General features: G+C 43.3%; 1 protein-coding gene across 1 annotated transcript; it reads right to left on the bottom strand.

The window, feature by feature from the left end:
* Positions 1 to 697: 697 nt before the first annotated feature.
* Positions 698 to 23,640, bottom strand: LOC310940504 (putative ferric-chelate reductase 1; the record flags this gene model as incomplete). The annotated part of the gene is made up of 11 exons (XM_083905482.1): positions 698 to 793; positions 877 to 896; positions 1,492 to 1,635; positions 1,738 to 1,796; positions 10,013 to 10,104; positions 12,400 to 12,486; positions 13,553 to 13,668; positions 14,102 to 14,209; positions 20,394 to 20,538; positions 20,654 to 20,755; positions 23,443 to 23,640. The coding sequence occupies 11 exons, from the start codon at positions 23,638 to 23,640 to the stop codon at positions 698 to 700; spliced, it is 1,167 nt and encodes a 388-aa protein (XP_083761608.1).
* Between the last annotated feature and the right edge of the window lie 399 nt (positions 23,641 to 24,039).

Raw genomic sequence — 24,039 nt, 5'->3', positions numbered from 1 at the left:
TACTTCACTACAACCAACAAAAAATGTTTAAACCCTAGATAGTTCAGCTGATGTAACTATGGCTGTGTTATAGTAGTAGTGTATAGTGTTTTACTGTGTTATATGTCATATTACCAGCTACATTGTTCAAATTCGATTCATATCTGATTAATTACAGATCAGACTTGACAATTCACATCCATACCTAAGTACAGATACTGAAGTATCTTGCATCTGAACACGACTGCCCTCTCAGACAACAACAAATAGATGTTATAGATATAAGACTCAACTTAAAAATGACTTATAGAGTAACACGTAATTTTTAATACTATGAGCTCTTCAACTGACAATCAACTTAAAATGACTGGAATAATTTATAAATATTAGAACAGAATAGCATTTAATAGCATGCTTATCAATAGTGACTTCATTTAATACAGTACATATTCACATCTACATATATATATATATATATATATATATATATGTATATATATATATATACATATATATATATATTACTGTTGATGATCATTTAATTAGTTAATAATGTATCTGTAATCTGAATGGGGTTATTTTGAGGTGGACATACAAACAACCAAAACAACATGAAAAGAAAGAACATAAGAAGTCATAAATTATTTTGAATAAACAGATGACCACACCATCTTCTTATTACATAAGAGTAGAAATGTAAAAGAAGCAGGATGTTTTTTTACTCTTCCTTTGATATTGCGATTCCCACCAGCAGTGCAACCAGATAGGTGCAGTTTCCCAGAAAGTACAAAGTCACCAATAAGACAGTGGTTTTCTGAAAAATGTATACAAATTAGATTAAAAATCAGTCATATATAATGTTCTCTATTAGGTTCTTAACGTTTATTATTTTCTTACCATTTCTGATTGCAGCGCATCTGTGGTCAGAAGAAAAGACAACAGTCGTTAGTTACTGCTGGATACTTTTTCAAGTTTTAAGTTAAACACACTTTTTTTCTAATGCATATAATGGTAAATTAAATTTCTCTGACTCAGAGCTAAAACTGCCCATCAGCCATACCTGCCGAACACAGAATACCAGGTCCTTTGTGTATAGTGTATTGTATATTGTGTATTGTGTCTAGCCTGAACCTGCACCTTCCTGCAGCACCCGCAGGGAGTCGGCTCCACGATGTCTACAGTGGACAAAGAGGTGTGAAAGCACCGTCTGAAAAGGTAGAGTTCTTGTCTATTGGAGGAATGCGAAAGGGGTGCTGCCTCGCTATGGCCTGGAAAGGCAAACTTCTTGTCTATTGGAGGAATGCAAAAGGGGTGTTGCTCAGGTATACATGTGGTGGGCTCACTTGCTTGGGGTCTTTCTTCAGCAAGGATCACTTCTGTGTAGATTGACCTTTTCCTTGCAACGAAAATAAAACCTTGTCGGCCGGCAGAAGTTTTCTATTTCATTCTTCACCAGCAGTAGAGAAAATGCCACACACAGCATTAATAAACATAATAAACAAGTGCATCTACCTGTGCTCCTGGCCTTCCATCTTAATTGGACCTCCAAGATGATGGCGAATAAGGCTTCCCATCCAACAAACCCACCCATTACTTTCATCAGCCATCGGTTCGGAGTACTGTCAATCATCTTCAGCCCTGTAAATATGGCTGCCACTGTGTGATGTCACGTAAAACACCTCATTCAAGACTGGTTCAAACTTTTATTAAAGCGTAGAACATGAATATTATCAAAACACAATATAAACAGAAGCTTACCTGCTAAGGCCTTTATCACTACACTATTTAAAGCATGAGACCAGTTAAACAGAAACCTCCTGTCAAGAAAAGAAAAACAAAATCATTGATAACATGCTGTAATGCGACTGTCCTAATGTAGACCCACAGGTGTTTGGTTAGCTCCAACATTTAGAAGGGTTTATTATCGAATAGGATATAGTATCTGTGGGGCGTTCCACAATATTTTTTTATTCACGGAAAAGTTCACAGTAAGTCACACATTTGCTGCTTCTGCACTCATCTGCTCTCTCTTTCTCTGTGTCTCTCTCTCTCTCTCAATATCTCACTCTCCGTCTGTCTTTCCGTGTCTCTCTCTCGCTCTCTCTCTCTCTCTCTCTCTCTCTCTCTAAACAGCTGACAGCTGTTCTTTTGTGCTGAACTTGGGTTTTGTTTTACTTTGAGCCATGTTTTCTGCCTGTGCCCTACAATAAAAAGTCAGATTATAAACAGAAATGCCAACTCTCCTTCTTTTCTACACAAGCCGTGAGTGGTAAAGCTCACGCACCAGTGTTGTTTGTTCAGCAGTTACCTTCACTTTTGTTGTGTCTTGTATTGTGACACCCTTTCAAATCTGCTAATGCTTAGTCAATATGGATTGCATGCGTGGATGCATGTGTGTGCACACCTATGCTCCAAGATGGTGGCCCACTCTGTCGCATCGGCTCTGAGCTCTTTCTTTCTTTCTTTCTTTCTTTCTTTCTTTCTTTCTTTCTTTCTTTCACTGTCGACAGTTACTGCTCACCTGACTTGGAATACATAACGTTTAAGTGCAGACCGGTTTTTCTGATGCCATAGTGACGACTGTGTATATATCACCAGACACTAACACCAGCTCAGCCCTCAGCCACTTGTACAACGTAATCAAGCTTTAACAGAATAAATATCCAGATGCTGTGCATATAATTGCAGGTGATTTTAACCATGCTGACTTGAAAGTAGTACTTCTTAAACTACTCCACATCAAACGCCACAGAGGGGGTAATACTCTGGATAAAGGGTGAATTCCAATTCCTTGCTCCCGCTAGTGCAAGTGCTGTCCCGATTCTCATAAAAATTAAGTTGAGGGGCAAGTTTAAGGGCTGTATCGCGGGTTTTAGAAGTGAGACGTGGAAGGTCGGGTGTATCTTGAGGGAACTGGGGAGCTTCAGGCGGACAGATGACTGGTTGATGATGCGGTCGATGGGGAAGGGACCGATGGAGGGGTCCAACTTCCGGGAGTCGACCTGGAGGGGCAGGTCGAAGGAGAGCCAGACCTTCTGGCCAGGTTGATAGTCTGGAGCAGGGGTAAGGTGGTGATTCGCTTGCTTCTGAGACTGAAGGGAAGATCGTTCAAGGGCCGCCCGAACCTGTCTCCAGACAGCTTGGCAGCGACGAAGGTTGGCCTGGACGGAGGGGATTGCGATCTCTTCCTCCTGGAACTCGAAGAGGGGGGGTTGGTACCCGAGTGACGCCATGAAGGGGGAGATGCCTGTAGATGCAGAAGTGAGGGAGTTGTGGGCGTATTCGACCCAGGGAAGCATGGAGCTCCAGGAGGCTGGATGGCGAGCAGCAACGCAGCGAAGCGCGCTCTCCATGCTCTGGTTAGCACGTTCCGTCTGGCCGTTTGATTGAGGGTGGTAACCGGAGGAGAGGCTGACAGATGCGCCCAGAGCAGAGCAGAATGCTTTCCACACCTGGGATGTGAATTGGGGACCACGGTCAGAAACAATGTCAATGGGGAAACCGTGGAGGCGAAAAACGTGGTTTACCAGCAGGTCTACGGTCTCGGTGGAGGTAGACAGTTTTGGAAGGGGGATGTAATGCACCGCCTTGGAGAAACGGTCCACCACCGTTAGGACCGTAGTGTTGAGGCAGGAGGGTGGCAGGCCGGTAACAAAGTCCATGGTGATATGTGACCAGGTACGACGAGGGATAGAAAGGTGGGTTGAGGAGTCCCGCCGGCGGCTTGTTGGTAGTCTTCCCCGGGCACATGTGGGACAGGCGGAGATGAAGGTGGAAGTATCTTGTAGCATGGAGGGCCACCAGAATCATTGTCGGAGAAACCGGAGGGTGCGGGTTGTTCGGGGATGACAGGTGAGTTTGTTGTTATGTGCCCACTGCAGGACCTCCGACCACACCGAGTTGGGGACAAACATCCCATTTGGGGGCCCGTTCCCAGGGTCAGGTTCCTCCAGTTGAGCTCGTCGAACCGCCTCCTCAACAGGCCTAGATGCTGCTCCAAGGATGCAGGAGGGAGGCACAATAGGGTCGGATGAAGTGGTGGGCGGGTCAGGTGACAATTGTGATAAGGCGTCGGGTTTGACGTTCCGGGAACCAGGACGGAAGGTGAGGGTGAAGGTGAAGCGGCCCAGGAAAAGGGCCCAGCGTGATTGTCGAGAGTTGTCGACGGCTGAAGAAGGCGCAGGGGTGTAATTTCTGGTCACATGAGGAACGTTGAGAGAGGACCGCCCCTACTCCCGTGTTGGAGGCGTCCACCTCCACAATGAACTGAAGACTGGGGTCAGGGTGGGAGAGGATGGGGGCAGAGGTGAACAGTTCTTTGAGGAGGTTGAAGGCTTTATTGGCATCGTCGGACCAGGAAAAAGTTCGTAGAGGGAAGGTAAGTCGAGTGAGAGGATACCGCCACCTTGCTATAATTACGGATGAAACGTCTGTAAAAGTTGGCGAACCCCAGGAAACGTTGCAGTTGCTTCCTCGTGGATGGTGTGGGCCAGTCTTGGTCTTGGTTGGGTCTGGGGAGAGTTTCCCCTGATCCACGATGAATCCCAAAAAGGGAACGGAGGAAGCGTGGAAAGTACATTTTTCCGCCTTGGCGTAAAGTCTGTTCTCCAGAAGCCTCTAAAGAACGAGGCGGACATGCTGGACGTGTTCCTCTTTGGTCTCTGAGAATATCAGGATGTCGTCGAGGTAGACGAAGAGGAACTTGTCCAGCATGTCTCGTAGCACATCGTTGACCAGGTGTTGGAACACTGCGGGGGCGTTAGTTAGTCCAAAGGGCATCACCAGGTATTCGAAGTGTCCCAAAGGAGTGTTGAATGCCGTTTTCCACTCGTCGCCCTCCCTTATGCGGACCAGGTGATAGGCGTTGCGAAGGTCGAGCTTGGTGAAGATCTGGGCCTTGCAGAGTGGGCTGAATGCAGCATCCAGGAGGGGAAGGGCGTATTTATTGTGTACGGTGATGTCGTTGAGGCCGCGGTAGTCGATGCAGGGTCTCAGGGTTCCATCCTTTTTATGTACGAAAAAGAACCATGCACCGACAGGAGAGGAGGAAGGCCGGATGAGGTCCGCAGACAGCGACTAGTTGACGTATTCTTCCATGCTGCTACGCTCAGTCCGGGATAAATTGTACATGCGACTGGACAGCAGCAAGGCTCCAGGAAGAAGGTCAATTCCACAATCGTATGGGCGATAAGGTGGGAGAGATAGAGCCAGTTCCTTTGAGAACACCTCGCCGAGATCGTGGTAGACCTTGGGAATGGACGAAAGGTCCGTGGGTTTTGGTGGAGGAGCTGTGACCAAGGCAGAAGAAGGCATGGCAGAGTGGAGATAGCGGGAATGACATGAGACGCTCCAGCCGGAAAGTTGACCTGTAGACCAGTCAAATTGGGGGTTGTGGAGAGCCAGCCACGGAAGACCCAGGACGACAGGAGCAGATGATGAAGGGATGAGGAAGAGTTGGATCAGTTCATGGTGATTCCCAGAGAGGATGAGGGTAATGGGTTGAGTGCGATGAGTCACCGTAGCTAGACATTTCCCGACGAGGTTGAGGATCTCCTTGGGCTTGTGTAAGGGAACAGTTGGAATCCCCGCCTGGGTCGGGACTTGCAGATCGATGACAGTCATCGGCACCAGAATCAACCAGGCAGAAGAGAGATGGACTGCTGTGACCACCGGAACTTGCCAGGGAGAGAGACTCGTCTCGGAACTGGGCAGGTAGTAGCTCCGCCCGCCAACACTCCTGCGTGTGCTGGCGGACTCAATCTTTTGGTCGCTGTGGGCAGGAACTCCGCTGATGATCTGAACCCCCACAGTATAGGCATGCTCCGCTCCTCAATCTTCTGGTCCTCTCAGTAGACGAGAGACGTGCCCGGCCCAGCTGCATGGGCTCGTGAGGGACAGAGAGAGGTAAGGAGAGAGTGGAGGGGTTAATGGCGTAGTAGGGGTTACTGGTGCCGTGCTAGCTACAAAACGAGAAATTTTTGCTTTCTCGCGCCGTCGTTCATGTAAGCGATTATCTATCTGGATAGAGAGAGCGATGAGTCGAGATCAGTGGTGTTATTACGCGTAGCTAGCTCGTCACGGAGTTCTCCGCTAAGATTTCGAATAAACATAGCTCGAAGAGCAGAATCATTCCAGTCACTGTCGGCCGCGTGAATCCGGAAACGGATGGAAAAGTCCGCAACCGATGAGTTACCCTGGGTGGTATTAATCAAGCACGTGGCTATGTCAGTCTTGAAGCGAGTGATCGAAAACTTTACAGAGTTCGGCGGTGAAAGATGCGTAGGTTACAGATGACGGAGCAGCGTTACAGAGTGTAGCAGTTGCCCATTGAGCTGCCCGTCCAGTCAGTAAGTTTACAATGAACGCAATCTTAGCGCTGTCTGTGGTATATGTGAGTGGCTGTAAGTCGAAGATCAGGGAACACTGAAACAAAAAACCAGTACATCTATCTATGTCACCAGCGAAACGTTCTGGAATGGGGATGAAAGGTTCTCGAGGAAGAGACGAGGGTGCAGAAACCCCGGAACAGCCGTAAGCTGCATCCCTCCTCGTGTTAGCAAGAAGGGATTAGCCGTAGCCGCTGGCTGGTTAGCAACCATGGCGACGTTAGCTGATAGTTCACATAAAGCACTCATAATTTCGGCGAGTTGGGAATTGTGAGGACCTATTAGCGTACCCTGTGAAGTGATTGCTTGACGTAAAGAATATAAGTCCGCCGGGTCCATAATTTGGCGAAGGTGGAAGAAGGCTGTTCTACATATATGCCTAATGTGTTCATCCAGCTCCTCCTTGAACTGCCACCTTATCGTGGTGGAGGGGTTTGAGTATCCATATGATCCTAGGAGCTATGTTGTCCGGGGCTTAATGCCCCTGGTAGGGTCTCGCATGGCAAACAGGTATTAGGTGACGGATCAGACTAAGAGCAGTTCACTAACCCTTATGAAGCAGAAGAACAGGAAGACGTTTACGTCGCCCGGATTGGCGTCACCGGGGCCCCATCCTGGAGCCAGGCCCGGGAGTGGGGCTCGCAGGCGAGCGCCTGGTGGCCGGGTCTTTGCCCGCAGGACCCGGCCAGGCTCAGCCCGAACGAGCGACGTGGGCGCATCTCCAAGTGGGCTCACCGCCTGCATGGAGGGCCATAAGGGGTCGGTGCTGTGTGATTTGGGTGGCAGTCGTGGGCGGGGGGCCCCGGCGGCCCAATCGTGGGACAACAACTCTAGCTATGGGGACATGGAATGTCACCTCGCTTGGGGGGAAAGAGCCTGAGCTTGTGTGGGAGGTGGAGCGGTACCGACTAGAAATAGTCGGACTCACCTCCACGCACAGTCTGGGCTCTGGAACCCAACTCCTTGAGAGAGGCTGGACTCTCTATTACTCTGGAGTTGCCCAAGTTGAGAGGCGGCGAGCTGGTGTGGGCTTGCTCATAGCTCCCCAGCTCAGCCGCCATGTGTTGGAGTTCTCTCCGCAGAACGAAAGGGTCGTGTCCCTCCGCCTTCGGGTGGGGGGTAGGTATCTCACTGTTGTTTCGGCTTACGGGCCAAACAGCAGTGCAGAGTACCCGGCCTTTTCGGAGTCTCTGGAAGGAGTACTGGAAAGTGCTCCAACCGGGGACTCCATAGTTCTGTTGGGAGACTTCAACGCCCACGTGGGCAATGACAGTGTTACCTGGAGAGGCGTGATTGGGAGGAATGGCCTCCCCGATCTGAACCCGAGTGGTGTTTTGTTACTGGACTTCTGTGCTAGTCACAGTTTGTCCATAACAAACATCATGTTCGAGCATAAGGGCGTCCATCAGTGCACGTGGCACCAGGACGCCCTAGGCCGGAGGTCAATGATCGACTTTGTGGTCGTGTCATCTGACCTCCGACCGTATGTCTTGGACACTCGGGTGAAGAGAGGGGCTGAGCTGTCAACTGATCACCACCTGGTGGTGAGTTGGATCCGCTGGCAGGGGAGGAAACTGGACAGACTTGGCAGACCCAAGCGCGTTGTGAGGGTCTGCTGGGAACGCCTGGTGGAATCACCTGTCAGGGAGGTCTTCAACTCCCACCTCCAGGAGAGCTTTGACCAGATCCTGAGGGAAGCTGGAAGTAAGGGATGCTGTCAAGCTGAAGAAGGAGTCCTATCGAGCCTGGCTGGTTCGAGGGACTCCTGAGGCAGCTGACGGGTACCGACAGGCCAAGCGGACGGTGGCTCGAGCAGTCGCAGAAGCAAAAACTCGGGTCTGGGAAAAGTTCGGGGAGGCCATGGAGGAGGACTACCCGTCGACCTCGAAGAAATTCTGGCAAACCATCCGGCGCCTCAGGAGGGGAAAGCAGCACGCCGCCAACACTGTTTACAGTGGAGGTGGGGAGCTGTTGACCTCGACTGGGGACATTGTCGGGCGGTGGAAGGAATACTTCGAGGATCTCCTCAATCCCACTGACACGTCTTTCCTAGAGGAAGCAGAGGCTGGGGACTCAGAGGTCGACTCATTCATTACCCAAGCCGAAGTCACTGAGGTAGTTAGGAAGCTACCCAGTGGCAAGGCACCGGGAGTGGATGAGATCCGACCTGAGTACCTAAAGTCTCTGGATGCTGTAGGGCTGTCCTGTTTGACACGTCTCTGCAGCATTGCGTGGCAGTTGGGGACAGTGCCTCTGGACTGGCAGACCGGGGTGGTGGTCCCTCTTTTTAAAAAGGGGGACCGGAGGGTGTGTTCCAACTATCGGGGGATCACACTCCTCAGCCTCCCGGGCTGTATATATATATATCTGTTGTATGGCTGTATCTATATTGTAAATTACATTAGACTGTTTATTTATTATTTACTCTTTATACTTGAATGTGATGATTACAGAATAAAAGCATTATGCATAATGCTAATACATCTGTCTGTGTTGTAAATTACATTTCATCTTAGGAATTTAATAAAAAGTAAATTGTGCATAATAAAAAAAAGTATTTACAGTAATACAGTAATTTCTAATCATAAACTGTCGTAATTACCAGGTCAGCATCATCACAATCAATAAGTATTATTATTGTCCTTACCTACAGATGGCCACAAATCTGTCCCAGGACATGTTTCTGGGGAACTGCGTCCTGAAGAGATGTTTATTCTGTCGCCAGCAATCTCTTCGTACTGACAGCATAAGGAGTCCCATGCCCATACACATCCCAGTAAATGTCCTCATCTCCGGCACAGTCACGTGTGACCACCTTGCCGTTTTTGCTCTTGATGGAGTTTGTTGAACCTGGTCACTGTAATTATTCACTTGGTAACGAGATGCATCCAAAGTTCTTCATTACAAATCTGATTAAATGCCTGCAGCAGTGTGGCATCTGCATGTAAATCGACTTTACCCCTGGTGTGTGGTTGAAAATACTCGTGCGATAATCTTGAACGGACGCTAGTTTGCGAGATCCCGCGATAGACTGTGTGTAAGGAAACAACAACAACACAGCTTCTTTTCATTCTCCGACGTGGAAGAACTGTTGATCTGGTGTCATTAATGATTTTATGTTTCTCCACTTCAACAATCAGTCTCTCGCCGTACATTATGACTCTCCGCTCTGATTAATTGACTGTTGACCTGGCAGCACTGATCACGACGTAATGTTGATGTGAAGTTGTGACAGGCTATATGACCTGCGTATTGTGTTTTATTTTGAAAAGGGGGCCGAAATGTTTAACTGTCTGGTGCGATCCGCTCTGTTGTAATTTACGCGGTTCAGCAACGGCAAAAATAGAACTGCTACCTATCGATAGTGCTGCGGCGCGGCAAGTCGCTTCTGCGACGTGCTGCAGCGTGGCCAGTTGAAATGCTCTCATTGATTAGAATGGAAGCAATTTGCAACGGTGACATCGACTGTCCAGTGGAAATCCAGGGTCAGTCCTATTGATATGGAACACCAGGTCAGCAAAGCACGGAAATTAATAATATTAAAAAATGGGATCCTGCTGAATTTGCATTGGCATGATGGGTCCTGAAGCAACTGGCCTATTTTGTTATACACACAAATACACACACACACACACTAGGGTACTTACAGTGAATGGTGTGGTCCACATCGCAGCAGGGCTACTATGGGCTGGAGGAATGACAGGATCATAACCAGACAGCCTAATACAGAATGAGCTCCCTGCAAACAGCAAACAGCAAAACTGCCTCTCAGTCTGAGAGCTATTTCCAACAGTTATATCACATTCCAGTGTTGTTTTTTCAGCCAGTCAGCTGAGAGTCACGGAGGAAACATGGCTACTTAATATGCAGCTGCTTCTGCAGATATCCTCACTGTTACTGCTGCTTCGAGAAGCTGTGTGTTTTAACCATTGAATGAAGATGGACAAAAAGAAGAACACATTGTAGAAGAACTAAATTGTGACTGTTACAGGGCAAATCTTTGGCTGTACTTCTTGGCAGAGGCTTCCAGTCATGACGGCGATATGACTTCTGCTATGCTAGCAGATTTTATTGCTAACATGTTAACATTTATGCTTGCTAACTTTATCGCTAATGCATTAGCATTTAAGCTAGCGGACTTAATCGTCGGAAACTTTCTCCAGAGCTTATGAACAACAGATGGATTTTTTAGCGGCCGAAAGAGAGTGGCAGGACATGAGACTAGAGATAGGAACAGCAGATCTTTTGACTGTAATAAATTCCTAGGATCTGTTCATTAAAATTATTTGTTCAAAAGATTCGTTCTTAGCAGGAGCCCAGTGCCCTGAGTGACAGCTCGAACAAATCACGTCCTCAACGACCCAGATCTCCGTGTGCAGTCAAGTGAGTGAGTGACAGAGCAGTATCAGCGGTTCGTTAATTGAACAAATCACTCCCCTGCCTGCCTCCCTGACTCCCCTCCCATCTCTGACTACAGCAAAAGCATGTCGCATTTACTAAACGTGAACACCTCTTTCTTCTATATTGCGGAGTTACCAAATAAATAATAATAAATACATAATAATTATTATTAATTTTTTCGTAACTAAATTCATTTGGCACCGCCCCCTCTGCCTCTAAGACCCTTTTTACATGGTGGCCACTGTAGGTACTGAAACAGAAAATCCCATGGTGCCCAAAAAGCAATTTTCTCATTGACCGCAATAGTAAAAGAGACGCCTGTAAAAGTGTCCACAGGACAAGTCGAGACATGGACACAGGCTTTTATAGATCTTTATATTCTATATTTTTAATTCATGGAGTTTCATATTTGAAAAACATTCCTAAAGGCCATAAAACGCCCAGACAAATCTTATTTCCCAGAGGGTTAGACGTACGACATGAATACTTTATGAGAAATGTGAATAAATGAAGACGAGGGGTTTTTCATTTACATTTTTTGAAATATTATGACAAAGCACGTTTTAGTTATGCATTCGTCTCTCATTAGCATTTATTTTCAAACCGATTATCGATGTATTAACGAGCTGCTGTGTGGATACATTGAGGAGAGTAGACTGACATGCTGCACTTTAACACTGTGTTCAGTCCCGGACATCATGACAATGATGACGGTGTGGACTGCGGAGCTGTGGGTTAGGGTTAGCTTAGAGAAACGGATACCAAATAGGCACCTTTTTCAGTAGAAGTCTTCCACAACAGACACACACAGCACGCCACAAGCTTGCAACTGTGACTGACTCAACATTAGCCGTTAGCTTGGAGAAACGGATGCACACAGCGTGCCGCCGCGACGACAGAGGAAGTGAATCTCGTGAATCACGTCCTCCACCAGTTCTGCAGGTTCCCGAATCATAGGTGAGTGACAGCGCAAACGAATCACGTCCTCAGGCTAGTGAGTGAGTGACAGAGTAGCAGTTTGTAGTCCCTCCCCGCTCGCACACTAGTTTTGTTCGCCAAAGATTCACGAGTGAGTTACAGAACGTGGCAGTTCCACTCCCGGCCATCACACTCACTGCTGAGCTCAATTGAACTATGGAATTAAAAAATCCGTTCATGAAGTGATTCCATTCAGTTCGTTAACTCAAAAGATCCGTTCTTTCGAACGACTCGGTCGTGAACGATGCAAGACTAGAACAGATAGTAGTTACTGAGATGATGACATGATGCCAGTGATGACAAGTAAGCACCCCAAACCTCTTATTAACCTCCTATCTTCTTATGGGGGGAGTTTTCATTAACATTGTTAATCTACGGTTAGTGTTCATTCAAAGTCACATACAGGGATTAAATGCTAGACGCTATCTTTTAATCCACTGTACATTTCAGAATGTTATCTGGCTACATTGTTACTATGGTCATTTTATTTTGTGAGTGTGAGTGTTTTATTTTAAAATCATTAATGTCAATCCTTTTCAAATTATGTTTAATTGTTACAATTAGTTGTTTTCAACAAAACTTATAAAAATATATACCGAAATGGAGGGTGAAGGTGCTAGTGGTGTGGCTCATGTGTTTTTTCTGGTATACTTACTTGAGACCAGGCCTTAACATATGAAAATGAGAGGATGAAGGCAATGATCGTGACTGCCACTGTCACACCCATCACTGCTACATGGACCTGGAGGAGCAGAACAATACAAGATGATGTCACAGAGGAGAACTCAGTGGTTTTTATTCTTATAAAGGGAGGTTTTGGACAAAGCTACATGTAGAGTGTTCACTCATCCATCTATATTGTATTTAAAATATTATTTATTCTCTGTAATCAATCTTAAGAGCTAATAATCTGATCTTTGGTAAATCATACAAATGTGTAGATCAATTATAGTCAGATATAATATTTACAAATATGGAATACTATCAGTTGGTTTTGTTGTTGTTTCGTTGAGCTATACTATACTATATATACTATACTATACTATTAGTATAGTATGTCCGTACTGTAAATGTACTTGCTGCACTGTATTAAATTAGAAAAGATCTTAATAAATCACACAGCAGTTCAGTGAAATGTGACTTTCTTCCACCATCTACTTAGAAATGTACCTTATATCTTCATATGATGTTGACTGAGGCCACCTCCACACAGAAACGAAATGAAACGTAAACAATCTTTTTCTTTGCCTTTTCAAAAGATGGCATCGTTTCAGGAAATATCTCTGTCCACACGGAACCCCCAAAATGACTCAAAACTATGTTGTACATTATGCCACTATGTAAGTTGAGCTATAATGTTACACCAAACACTATAGAAGACATTGGTATGCATTATAGATATAATAACAGAAACTGAGACTGAATTAATTCAGCCAGAGGAAAGAAAGGGAAATAATTCCTGTTTGTTTACGTTTATGTTTTGTGCCATTTCCGTGTGTATATTAAGTGACTTTACAGACCCCCCCAAGCCCCTTTTTTTAAAAAAAAAAAGCAACTAGCGACAAATCTACCGACTTTCTGTCATAAACCTAAATACTTGCACAATTCTGCTGCAACAAGTGAGATCCATCTACCTGTATTTACTGCGTTATGAGATTTTCCCACTCTGGGAGCCCTTTTCAACAAATACTGTTTCAGGTCCTAAAATGCTGTCTCCGTGTGGATGGAACACAAAAAAGTATGCATATTCACCTAAACCTGTTTCCATATGGGCCATATGAAAATGTGTTGTTTTATCTAAGTCTCACCAGAAACCAGACATCTTTGCCGCAAAGCTTCTGTCCATTCCCCACTCCTTTCAGATATCGGGCTACCATCATTCCTAGTGAACCTGTGGTCATCCAGGCGATCAGCATCAATGCTCCTGAAACACAGTTTAATGTTGGAATGCTTCTTGTGTCCTAAAGTCACATTTCTTACTCTTGATGCACTTCTCAAGAAACCTCAAATGTCTTTACCACAGTAGAATTGACCATCATACATACAGTACATACTCTCATTCTGTATATAGATATCCATATATCCACAGATATAAATATGTCAAAAATGAAGTGCATTAAACGTACATAAATACAGTTAACTACTTTTGGGTCACCTGTACTACTGTTGGTGTTGTTGATATGTGTATGTGTGTGTGTGTGTGTGTGTGTGTGTGTGTGTGTGTGTGTGTGTGTGTGTGGGTGTGTGTCTGTCTGTCTGTCTCTATTTATATACATAATATTAAACATGGTCTCCCTCCCCCCCAGTTTGAGCTTTTCCTCTCTGTCCTCTTGTCTATGTGGGACAGACTTGTTCACCATGCGCTTTGATGATACGAGGCAGTTCAGCTTTTCCAACAGCTTGTGGTCTGGAAATGTCTATTTTGTCCGAGCTGATGAAGGTATCTCTATGGTGATGAATTGTCCCTGTAGATGACACAGAAAAAACGTTTGATGTTAATGAATATTAACATTAACATCAAATGACTAGGATACAACAACATTTGAAAGTTTCTTATTTATAATGAACTCAGCTGTCTATTATTCTATCCTATTATTTTGTCTAAAGATGGAATATAATGTATTGTTAGTTAGTAACACAGGGACACCCTTAACATGCCTGGAGCAATACTACCAAGCTTAAAGGTGCACATGTCACAACTCCAGCTAAAAACTAATATTTTCATTGCCTAATGTTTCCTTATGCGATCATTAACTCTCAAGTTCTTCCGGACTCTGGCACTGCCTCCTCCTGCTGATTCCATTCACCTGATCTGCCCCACCCCCAGGGCCATTTGAAGGAATTTGGGGGCCCCAAGCAAAATGGACATGTATCCCCCCCACCACACACATGCAAAGCCTACAGGAACCACTGCATATACATACAGTTTAAGTTCATATATATTTTATATAAATACAAAATACTGCTGTTGAATATACTGTGCATAAGATTTGAACATTTTGAAAATTTGCAAAAAAACATACCACTGTACCATAAAATTCAATATACATTAAAAAGTGCACAAACACACACACACACACACACACACACACACACACACACACATTAACATTTTTCTGTTGTCACAGAAAAAGTATGCATTGTTCACAAACCCGGCTGGTAGGCTGGAGTCAGCTGGATGATAAGCTGGGCAAGCTGGTTGGATGGCCAGCCTCTTAGACTGACCAGGCTGGACTGGGCAAGCATGGCTCATAATTGTCATGATATGTATAATACATCCTGATATATATATATATATATATATATATATATATATATATATATATATATATATATATATATATATATATATATATATATATATATATATATATATATATATATATATATATATATATATATATATATATATATATATATATATATATATATATATATATATATATATATATATATATATGGGCCATTATATACATATATATATATATATATATATATATATATATATATGTACACATGTATTTGTGTATGTGTGTGTAATAGGGAAGCCACAAGGCAATGCTGGTTAGTACATTAAAAGTTATGGCTAAAACAGGTCTATCGTGTTTGCTCTACAAAAATATATCAAAACAGTAATAGTCCCTCTTTCCCATGAAGAGGCAAAGGCAGGGTGAGAAAATGAATTCATGAACTATTGTTTTTAGAGGATTTACATGGACTGTCCTAATACCTGTGATCCATTCAAACCATGAAGAGCAATGAAAAATATTTCCTAATATTTTGTTTCACAGTATATATAGTTACACATGTATCAATGACACATCAATACTCCAAAAAGTGATCGGTGTGGTCAAAGAGTATCATTATTTTGGCACATGTACTTTATGTGCCAAAAAACTTCAAAACTTGATTGGGTCAAAATCCATCAACGTTGTCTGTGCGTCGAACGTCACACGTCATCACGTCGACAGAAGATGACGCAACACACACCTCGCCAGGTTCTGAAGACCGCGAAGCGCGAGCCACCACCGGAGAACCAGACTGGCGAAGGAAAACGGGAACAAAAGGTCTGTGCACACGACATACGGTATATAATTCACACTTTGTGTTGCGTTTTCTATTAAAGTAGTATATTTATAGTGTCGAGGCTAGTGGGTTGGTTTGGATAACAACGTTGCTAGCCATTTAGCCGCTAGCATGGAAGCTCACAAGCTATCGTCTCCACCGGATCGTCTCTCTCTTGTCGTGGGCTAAATATACCCGAAGTCATCTAACGTTAACTCAATTTACTTTATTATTTATGTATGCAGTTTATCACCCACACTTACACACATGGACACAGACACAGGCACACACACATACACATAGGTACACACACGCACACACACATACAGTTTTGAGGTGAGTTCGGAGTGGGATTTCGTCGGGGTGGGGGGGGGTGTAAGGGGGTGTGTTTCGGCATTGATGGCAGACTAAGCGCAGTGTTGGGAAGGCTGTATATTATGTATGTATGTATTACATATATATACATATATATAAACATATATATATATATATATATATATACACATATATATATATAGGGTGAGAGGGAGGATTGGTTTCTTTCACCCACAAACAAGCTTGTTATCTTCACATTGGATTACATTCTGCTGCTTGAATGCATTGCTTTTTGCATGGTGATATCTGAATAGTTAATATAGAGCTGAAACAATCGATTGCTAAATTAATCGTCAACTATTTTGATAATCGATGAATCGGTTTGAAGCTTTTTTCATTATTAAAACAAGATTTCTGATTGTTTTAGCTTCTTAAATGTGGATATTTGCTTTGTTTCTTTGCTCCACATAACAAATAAATCATTAAAACTGAATTGTTTAGGTCTGAATCCTTTTTTTAATTGTTTTCTGTAATGTGAGCTATATGCCATAACCATTAAGACTTAAACAAAAAAAGTTTGGAATATTTATATCCGAGAGAAACGCGCGCGGATATTATGGAATCGGTCTCGTGCGTCTGCGTCGTCATCCGCAGATTTTAGCCGTTAACGCGATAACTGGAAAGGCGTTTGAGATTAAATTTTCTAATTTTTTTTGTGGGTCACATACCCCCTGTAGATGATCCCTATTGATTTTGAGCTGTCTACCATTATTATTAATTAGTTAATTAATTAGTTAATTAATTAATGATATAAAAACCATAATTTCGCCTGTATCTTCCAAAGTATTGCAGGTATTGGCTTCAAATTGTGCATGGGCATCACATACCACCTGAGAATTATCCCTATCTTTGTAGCTTTATTATTAATTAGCAAATAAATTAATTTATTATGCTATAAACAAATTTTTGGCTTTATCTTCCAGACTGATGGAGATATTGCCTTCAAATTTTGTACAATGATTCATGTAACAACTATCTACAAGTACAATCATTATTACTTTGGCTATGATTGGTAATAGTTACATAATAAGTTAACTGGTTAACTTATTAGTGAAAAAATAGTTAAGGCATTTTTTCTTTATTATTGAGCTCATTTGGACACATTGAGGATATCATGGGTTTATTTAGCACTAATTCATAATATTTATTACATTATAATATAAATGTATTAATTATCATATAAAAAATAGTTAAGCCTCCATTTCTTTATTAATGCATTGAATGGAAAGTTTGAACATATTGTATGCTTTTTCATGAAATTGAATAAACATAGTGTATGCTTTTTCATGACATTTGGACACTTTGAAGATATGGCAGGTGTGGTTAGCATTTTAATATTCATAATATTTAACAAGGTATAATAGGTTAACTAGTTTTATTAAAAACTAGAGAGAAATTTATGAGTTCAGGTATTCTGTGTTCATTATCGAGTTTATATGGATGCTTTGAACATGTATAAAGTGTAGTCAGCATTATATCATAATATTTAACAGTTATTTTGTTGAATTTATTAATAATTAATTAAAACAGTTAGTGGCAGGTGCGAGTGCGTATACTTTGGGTATATTGGAAAGTTGAGGATTGGACAAGTTCACGGAAATACCCCTTGCTGTCGGCCCCCGACAGCGTAGGCTAGTATGTGCAGTGAAAGGTAGACTATTCAACTTTTTGAATTATAAATGCACTGAATCTTTTCCAAATAGTAATCCTAACAAAGACTCATTGTTCTTGTGGGCACCAGGAAAATGGTCCTCACAATGTCTAGTTTTTCTACTATAGTTGATAGACATTTGGTCCTTACTCACTTTGGAGCATGATTCAGGCCATTGATGTCTGCTTTAAGGCAATTTCCTCTTCGACATTGAATATCCAAAGCAGTGTAAGCATGTGTGGGAATTCCTACAGACCGCAGTCTATAAAATGCCAGGAGGGAAGTCCAAACAGGTGAAGTTCCTTCAGACAAGAGTACCAGCGTGCAAGTACTCTTGTCTGAAGGAACAAGAGTAGACCAGCCTAAGCTGGGATGGTTTGCTGGACCACTGTTACCAGCTTAACCAGCTAAAGTATCTAAAACCCCTCTAAACGAGCTTAGGCTGGTCAGGCTGGCAGACCAGGCCTGGTCAATCTAAGCTGGTTTTTTCAGCAGGGACATCTGACGAGGAACATTTTCGTTGTAATATATTTTTGCAAATAAGCATGTTACAATGTCGAATTGTGTTGGAATATGTTGGTTTGATATACATCCAAAGGACTGTTGAGCTTTGAACAATAATGTCAGAAAATCAGTGACGATTTATGAAAGCAGCTAGTTAACTAGCTAGCGAGCGGCTTCTCGCCCAGCGCCCAGAGAGAGCACGCCCGCCACACAGAGCTGCTTGACGGGCAAACACTCTCGAAGCACCCGTAGTAGTTTTGTCAGTGTGTGGATGTGTGTACCGGCGTTCACTTGAACACGAAAACCCTGGACTTGTCAGATTTCAATCACATTCGTTATATAGCGTTTATGAGGACGGACAAAAACCGGCGTTGACGGAGAAAAAAACAAACAGCTGATCCGCCGGCATTTTTACTGAATGAAAATAGTAGCATGCTCCACGCTACAAAATCAATCTAGTCCTACATTTTATGAGCGATCACCTTCAAACTTGGTGAAGTCACTGTGGACCAGTTGAGGAACTGAATAATTTTGAAGGTTTTTTGAAATATCGCATGGCACACGAGATAGGGGGATTTCAGATTTTTTGCAACACACAACAAAACTCTTATAACTTTGTGATGGAAGGTCAAGTCTGAACCAAACTTGTGATTATTGATGATGGGACATTGCTGAAGACGCCGATGCAAAAACCGTCAGCTTTCAAAACATCGCCTCCTGGTGGTGACAGAACATATACAAACATTTTTTTTTTAACGATTTCAGGAATACCTTTTACAGAGATTATCGTATCCAACTCAAAATCAGTGAAACCACTCAAAACATATGGTAGATGATGTGTCGAATATGATAGCGCATTGTTCAACAGTGTTGCTACGTTCACGGTGCAAAGTCAGATTTTTGCAGATTACGCATTCTTCTACTCATGTCGACTGCTGTGCCCCCCTGCGAGCTGCATGCCGCATGCGCCAGGAACGTGCCCGCTTGGCTTCTCTGCTACTTGCTAGAAAAAGATATTCAGTAGAGCATCTCTTCCCCATCTCCGCTGTTTGCCACAACGAAGGATTCAGCCCGGAGCCCAAATCTCACCGAGGAATACGACTCATAGTAAGCAAGTTTGTTATTTGTGTGAACTCAGAGCGACTGCTCGGGCGATCTGTATGTTTCGCACAGAGTTTTGTTATTTTAAGTGTTTAACAGCTGTGCCGTCCGCCCTGCTTGTGGCAACTGTTTACTTTCTCATTGTCTGTCTGATTGTCACTGCCCTGCACAGAAGAATAGAAAATTGTGTTCGATCTGTAAATTTACAGTTCCACTGGACTCCCTCCAGTAAAACTGTGTGATCCAACACAATCCCTATTTCACCCGCGCGTTTCTTTGTGTGTATAGAGTCTCTGTCCCTCTTATCTGCCGATTACCCAGTTGTTCTCAATGCGGCTTGTGATCACGTGGTGAGGCGGAAGATCTCATTTGATCTGTAAAAACAGTTAAACTGTGTGATCAACAGGAGACAGCTGCGTCCACTCTTTCCACTTCCGCTTTTCTTTTTTAAATCTCCCGCCACTGCCGTCTCACCCCTTCTCTCTCTCTGGCCCAACCTGTGAGAGGTGAGAGTCGACGGTGGGGATCTGAGCACGGGCGCCATCTTGCACTAGCACACGGTAACAGCGAGCGCCGCCGTTACGCGTATCTATGGTTACACGTACCACAGTGGCCATTGTGATTTGGTGCAGAAGGGGGCAGAACGTCACCGTGACAACATTAACGCCACAGACCCTCTCTCTCTTCCTCTCCCCCTCCTTCTTGTTTACTTTTAGTTTCTTTGTTTACTTCCTGTTTCCCATGCTGTTGCCAGCTGACAGGACGAGACACGCCTCTTTTCTTTTACACACACACACACACACACACACACACACACACACACACACACACACCCCCCCCCCCACACACACACACACACACACAGCTAGTACACCTGCCTTCTGACAGTACATTTTCACTCCTGATGTCAAATAATGACTTCTCCTCCTCCATGTACATAATCTTCACATTACCACTACTGCAGGGTCCATGAGCAAACATGAGATGGTAGGCTTTGTTGATGCCCTTGGTCCTCTGTGTAGAAATTAGGTTCCTGGAGGTGAAGGAACAGCGGATCACTGTGTCCTGCACTGAAGCTTGTACATCAGACACATTCCCCTGATGAATAGTTACACAGTTACATTTCACTCAGTATGAGAGCAAGTAAAGAGTGTCACTGACATGCACACATAAATTCAGATACAACTATGTGGTTTCAAAAGACTTTCAGTACCAGTGGAAAAGCCTGTGGAGTTGTGCGTCCTGTTGAAAAGGCATGCTGTAACCACACTTGGCCATCACTGCAGATGCCACAAATGTAAATGTCATCGTTTCCCTGAAGAAAGAAACAGAAATTAAAGGGTGAAAAGGTATATTACATATTTTTTTCAATCACAAATGACTGGTCCCTTCTTTTCAAATGACAAACTATTGAGTTATCTAGTGCTAGTTGTAATCAGTAAACAGTACTGCTGATCTGTTATATACCAACAGTCCTGAGAACAGCTATCTGGACAGAATGAATGACATGCTATAAATATTACTTTTACATACTGTAACTCCTATGGTTTATGTTCAAATTACAAGACACACTGGTCAATTTTGAATCATTATAGATCAGATTTGACGGTTCACATTCATAACTACAAGTGACTTTCATGTAAATGGAATGGAATTGCATTGGATTGAAATGGATTTTCCTTCCTGAAAACATCTGTATGCAAGCAAACACTTTATTTTTGTTGACATTGATGCCATGTTTGTTTTTGGCTGCATTCTCTCTTCTCTTTAGAAACTCACTTTTCCACTGATTCCTCTCACAGCTCTCCTCCATTGTTGTTTGGCTTTTGGTGTGCTGCCAGTGCAGTGCTCATATCACAGTTCTTATTCATGTCACATTGGCTATGTATCAATTACATATTCAATCTATATGGCCAGATTTCTTTATTTGGTTGTTTAGATAACTGTGTCCTAAAACACTGCTATTTTTCCTGGGGTCCATAGTTTAAAAATGACAATGCATATACTGTACAATGAGAGACAAAAACAGTTGTTTCAAATTTACATTAATCAATAAATTCAACATATTCAACGCACAGAAGTGACTTGGCCTGAGATTATACTTTTGACATGATTTGAATGTGTCATGATCCTTGGATGCCAATTTGAATGATGTATTGCAAATGTGATGAATTGCAATTTGACTGTTTCAATAACCACTTTTCACACATTTGTTTTTTTGGCAAGATATAATTACCACAGTATACTTATTTCTTAATCACTTCATTGGAACACATCCAAAAAATACGGGAAACGGGTATGCAGTTTAAAAAAAACCCCAGCTTCCACAGACTAACTTGAGCTGTCTAGCCGTACCAAAGTGAGACGCAAGCAGTGTAAATTGGCAGAGCTGTGCAGTTCAGAGTGTGGCGCAGCACATCCATCCCACAGTGCATCCATTCCACAACCACTGACCCACTTCATTTTTCATGTCGTGCCACGCCCATTGCATCTATCATACAGCGGGATCACTTTGTACATTTTCTGATGTGATAAAATTGATAGACACAAGTTGCTGTATTTTAAAACAGAAGTAATGAGCACCATCAACCAAACGATGCTGCACTCACTGTTGTGGTAACCACTTTTATGTGTAGTTTCACACCATTCGTGGCCAGACACAACTTGGCGAGTTTTCACCGTTTACTTCGGGAGCTCCGTATTTTCTCTGCAATTTCCACTAGATTGCTAATAGCAACTTGTGTCATAGAGCTTCGAGTGCCCACACACAAAAATTATAAGTTTCCCCCTATGAGTGGAGTTTGGCCGCTGGCCAGTCTGCAGCGTCATTCAGAGAGTCTCAATGCTGATTCCATCCATTCCATCTTCCATGAAAGATTTTAATTTGAGTGACAGTCACGATGTTTGTGATAGATGCTACGGTTCATTGCGCTTCTTGGCCCACCTGACACAAAAATCTGGCCATTGACTTCGTATGTAAACCAGTCACACGGCAAATTTGCGTTGTGTGAAATCAGCAATTTTCAGTCACATCATTCAAATTGCTAAAGATCACATAATTTGGCAGACATAAGCAACAAAGCTGAGAGGATATTTTCCCATAGAAGAGAATGACATGATCTGAAAATATTGTAACTGATAATTTTATATCTTTGTCCTCACACTCATTTAATTAATCTGCATGTGAAGTTAAAGGCTATGGTGGTACCTCAATCATGCAATTAACCGTTGTCATTTTGGTCTTACTAGGGATTCTAAGGTAATCTTTAATAGTGGTCAGAGGAAGACAAGGTGAACCCCACTCACTAGTATCGGTGAGCATATTGTTGCTTTCCATCCCACATAGGCAGGTAACAAGTATTTTAAAGTATTTTTAAACCCAGAGACTCTGCGTCGACGCAGAGCCTGTCGAAGAGCCTCTGCGTCTTCTCCGGGTGCACGGAATATTTTTTAAGTGTCCGTCACTCCGTCAAGGGACAACGGAGACGGCAAGAGCTGCGATTGGTCATCAGGACAGGCCGAGCTAAGCTGCTTTGTGCCGGCTCACAGTGCGCACCCGAGCGTCCACAGAGGTGGAGCTCACCTCCGCCGACAACGTCACTGCCAAACTATAAATACGTCATATCTTAACACACACAGCACATGTTTAGACTCTAAATGGCCAATTTCTTGCCTCAAATTATCTTAAAACTGCATTCCGTGACACAGAAAAGTGAGAAACGGCCACTGTTTCAACAACAACAGTCTTTCTCTCTCTTTCTCTCTCGACGCCATTGCTCGCTGTAGCCAGAAGCACAACAACCTTGCGCAGCGACCCCTACTGATCGGGCGGGAAATTGCAGCGCATGACCGTCACCGCGACGCATAAGTATGAAGGCTCGAGTCGTCTCCGTGGTGACGCAGTTGGATAACACATACGCAGTCGGAGAAGTATAATGTGGCCTTTAGACTTTATACATACACAAAGCAAGCAAGATCTTATTAGTTTTGTCTTAAAGTTACCATCATCTGATCGTCTGAGAATCCAAAGGAGATGTATCCATCCGAAGGTCCTGTCATCTCATAGTGAACAGCTGTGTCACCAGGAGACAACATCATGGCTGACATGAAATAGCAGTCAGCACTCACGGTCGGGTCACAGTTTGCAGGTTGACTGAAACACACCTTAGTGACACCACAGTGTGCACTGGAAATATTCATCTGCAATAAAACAAATAAACAAACATCAGCAAACAAACCATGATGCTCGACTGATTGTAAAACATTCATCGCACCAGTCTTTCAGAGACAATTTATCTAAGTTTTAACTTTTTTTTTCCATAACTGCAGTCTACATGAAGGTGACAAAATGTTATATTATAAGAAGAATATACATACATTCATCATACAAATAATATAACTGCTTTGTGAACACGAGAGTACCCCTTTCTCTTACTGTCTGACCCTGTAGTTTTTACTTTCATTTGGTAATGTTAGTATTAATAATGTCAAGCGACGCTTGATTTGTTCTCTCGGGTTTGTCCTTACAGGCTCCGGTAGAAACATGGCGTCTCGCTGCTAACAGTGGCAATGCAACAGCGGCCCGTGACCATGTTATTT

This window comes from Microchirus variegatus (assembly GCF_963457635.1).
Source record: "Microchirus variegatus genome assembly, chromosome: 2".
NCBI classification, from domain to species: domain Eukaryota; kingdom Metazoa; phylum Chordata; class Actinopteri; order Pleuronectiformes; family Soleidae; genus Microchirus; species Microchirus variegatus.
The sequence above is the reverse complement of the archived record's forward strand: the minus strand, read 5'-3'. Positions and strand labels throughout refer to the sequence as shown.